This window comes from Propithecus coquereli, unplaced genomic scaffold, assembly GCF_000956105.1.
Source record: "Propithecus coquereli isolate 6110/MARCELLA unplaced genomic scaffold, Pcoq_1.0 Scaffold214, whole genome shotgun sequence".
Lineage (NCBI taxonomy): Eukaryota > Metazoa > Chordata > Mammalia > Primates > Indriidae > Propithecus > Propithecus coquereli.
In genome coordinates, this window is record NW_012146523.1 from 854,742 (window position 1) to 858,289 (window position 3,548).

Genomic DNA, 3,548 nt, shown 5'->3' on the forward strand with positions numbered 1-3,548 from the left:
ATTCTATGGTCCAAAGTCCTTGCCACCAGGATTACCATCTTTTCCATCAATTTGCCACCTCCCTGCCCCCTTCTTTCCAAAAGCCCTCATTGGAAAGAACTTTCTTTTGTGACCCCCTATTCTATCTAGTACCAATCGCTCCCAGCGCCCCCCACCTCCACCGGCTTCCCTCTCCTGCCCAGAATCCAGGTCCCCAAACCACTTAAGAGAAAATTCACACCCCTAGCCCCTTTCCTGGGCGTCCGGAGGAGGGGTTGGGTGCCGGTGTGGGTAAGGAGGAGGGGCAGGGTTTTGGGGGGTCCCCAGTGTCTTCCTCGCGCCACTCCTCAGAGGTTTTGCAGGGGGAGGGGAGCGCGGGTGGGTGGGACCGGGCCGGGTGGGGGAGGGGTGAGGGCGAGAAGGAGGAGGAGGAGGAGGAGGAGGAGGAGGAGTGGTGTGTGTGCGAGCGTGTGTGGCTGGGGGAAGCCATTGCCTGTTTAATAGTTGCTGTTGCTGCACTTCCGCTTCTCTCCCAACGAGAGAGAGACACGAGTGGCCAGGCCCAGCCGCAGCCGCAGCAGCAGCCGCGGCGGCGGCACGGAGGAGCCAGACACAAAGAGAGGTACGGGGATCCCCCCGCCGCCCGCTGCCCCCCGGCCGCGCCGCCGGGCCTCGGGGACACCCCTCGCCGCCTCCCGCGACCCGCTGTGCCCGGGCCGCGGGGCACAGCGCTGGGTGGGGCGGAGAGGGGCTGGGGAGCCCCAGGGGTCCGGGGCCCGCCTGCGGGGGATGGGCAGGGACCCCGGGCCGCGTGGGGTGCGGGGGCCTCCCTCGTCGGGGGCGGGGGGGGTCATCGTGGCTTGAACTGTCAGTGCTGCCCCGGGAGCCCCCCACTGGCCGCCGAGGGGGCCGGGAACGGGGGAGGGGGAGTTGGGGGAGCCCCGTTTTCCCGGGGGCCGGGGGCCCGCGGGGATTAACCCCTCCCGGGCGGAAGGGCTTATTGTTATTCCTTCGCCGCGGAGGCCGAGCCCCCCCGCACCCCACCCCCTCCACGGGTGGCGATCCGGCGTGTGCTCCGGACCCCCGCCCGGCCGCGAAGCCCAGAGCTGGGTGGCCCGGGGGCAGGCCAGCGGGGAGGGGCGTGGGGCGCGGCGCGAGGGGACCTCGGGCCTCGTTGCCCCTGGCCCCCGCCGGCCTCTCCCTTCCCCCACCGGGCACCGGCTCCCCGCCTCCGTCCCCGGGTTTCGGCTTCCTCTCTTACTCCTTCCCGCCCCTCCTCTCTTCCCGACCTCGCCAAACTCCGCTCGTGGCCCCCACAGTCTTGCCTTGGTCACCGGCCCCCCCATGACCCCCAGAAAGCGGACAAAAACAGCCCCGAGGCCGGCCGGCCGCCGGGACCTTCCTTCCTTGCCCCGCCGAAGCACCCCGCGCCCCCACCCTGCCCTCCTTGGCCTCCTCGGCTTCTCCCTCCCTGGCGGGTGGGGAGCCCCGGGGGGCGAGGGAGGGGCCGCTCGCCTAGCTTCAGACCGTTTTCCCACAGCGTCCCCCACTTGGGGCCAAAAATAAACAAGCCGCGTCCAATTTGCAAAAGCCTTAATGGGCCTGGAGACTTCGAAAAGCGGGTGGAGGGCAGTGGGCGGCCGTGTGCACCCCTGATCAGTGCCCTCTTGACAGCACCCAAGTTCCTTATTGACACTGCCTGCATGGTTTGTGTGTTTCTGTTTTGTTTCTCTCCCCCTGCAGGGGCTGTTTGCGGGGTGGGGTGGGGGGTTCGCTATGTCGGATGACGATTCGAGGGCCAGCACCAGCTCCTCCTCATCTTCGTCCTCCAACCAGCAAACCGAGAAAGAAACAAACACCCCCAAGAAGAAGGAGAGTAAAGTCAGCATGAGCAAAAACTCCAAACTCCTCTCTACCAGCGCCAAGAGGTATAGCATTCTTCCCTTCTTACCACCCCCCGCAGGCTTACTATCTTCCCCTTGATGCGTTTGGTATGCCTCCCAATGTGGGTAGCTTAAATGCCCCTCTGCTCATGGTTTATGTGTTCTTAAAAATGAAAGGAGGACCCTGGAAGCCTTAATTAATTTTTCTATTGCTGCTGCTTTTTTAAAATCATTGTCCACGTGCAGCTGCTGTGGCTTGCCTCTCCCATTTCTTGCTGAAGTTTGTAAAAATCCTCATTACTTTTATTAGTCCCCCAAATCTGATTTCAGATTACTTGTCCTATTAATCACCAATCTGTGACCCTCCCCAAGGCTGTCATCCCACTTCTTAATTACTAATACCTGCCCAGACAACTGTATCAAAATGAATTTCTATGACCATCTTACTTTCTCCTCACCTGTTGCATGGATGATCTTTTTTGAATAGAGTGTTTGCCGCAAATTGCATAAGGAATAAGTAACTCATATTAGTAGGTAAAAAATTAGGTAGGTGGAAACATGTTCTCTGGAATTTAAAGAGATTTTTCTAACTTGGAGAGTTAAGGCAAACGAATGAGTCAATAAATGATTGTAAAATGGTTATTCTACGTTATTTTTGTTATTCTCTTTTTTTCTCTTTAAGAACTTCAATTTAACAAATTTCAGGGAGACTCATATTTTTTCCATGCTATTTGCTCTCATGCTGTAAAAATGTTCCTTCACCTTTTTTTTTTCAAGTGAATTCAAGCAGTGGCTATTTTTCTTTTTTCTTTTCCTCATATGTCTCTGGAGGTAGCTGCTTTTCCTCTGTCATCCTTCAGTAATATTCTCTGATCCCCCCTGACCCTTAAAATAATCTATAGCAGATTCCTGGAAACCCACAGACAACCTTTCATAAATCCTTCTGCTCTCAAAGTTAGACAGTTGTTAAACTTTAAAGTGGCAAACCAGGAAGACAGTAAGGAATCCAAATGGTGGGTTAGATAGGGATACCCTTCTTAAAAGAATTTAAAATAAAATGGAACATGAGACTTTAGATCTCCGCTGAGTGGTAAGCCTGGAACTTGGAGTTTGAGAATTTGTTCTGTCATTCTGCCTGACTTGAAATTTGGAAATTTGATGACGTGTTCGCCATGGGCTGATGAAGGAGTGACTTTAGCTTATTTTAAGTAGGATGGAGGTCTTGAGTTAAGTGACAAGATGCCTCTGCTAGATTATTGTGGTTTTCAGAGAGTTGATTTGATGGTACAACTTCCTGGAGTCCTAACTGGCCTTCATTGATTAGCCCTGTGTGGCTCTCCCAGACCCTACCCTAACCTGCCCACTTTGGATGGGCCCTCCTTAACACCCCCACCTCCATCCTCAGCTTTTGGCCTGACCTGCTCAAGGTAGGATAGTTGCTTTCGGTCATTGGTATTTTTATATTTTGCTGGATATCCCTGTTGTACATGAATATATTTGGGGGTAAAAGCATAAGTAGCAGCATATATAAATAAAATAGTCTGCTTTGTGTCAGTGAATTACGGAGGAGGTAGTTTTCACTAGACACAATTTATCCATTTACCCTAAGGAAGTTAAAAACTTACTTGGAGGCCAGGCGCGGTGGCTCACGCCCGTAATCCTAGCACTCTGGGAGGCCGAGGCGGG

At 54.8% G+C, this 3,548-nt stretch overlaps 1 protein-coding gene across 1 annotated transcript in view; it reads left to right on the top strand.

The window, feature by feature from the left end:
• The first annotated feature begins 407 nt into the window (after positions 1 to 407).
• UBE2E1 (ubiquitin-conjugating enzyme E2E 1) overlaps positions 408 to 3,548 on the top strand; it is a 66,674-nt gene continuing 63,533 nt past the window's right edge. The window contains exons 1-2 of the mRNA XM_012644557.1: positions 408 to 601; positions 1,723 to 1,907. Of these exons, the coding sequence (XP_012500011.1) occupies positions 1,756 to 1,907 (152 nt within the window). The 5' untranslated portion in view covers positions 408 to 601; positions 1,723 to 1,755. The remainder of the gene's footprint in view (positions 602 to 1,722; positions 1,908 to 3,548) is intronic.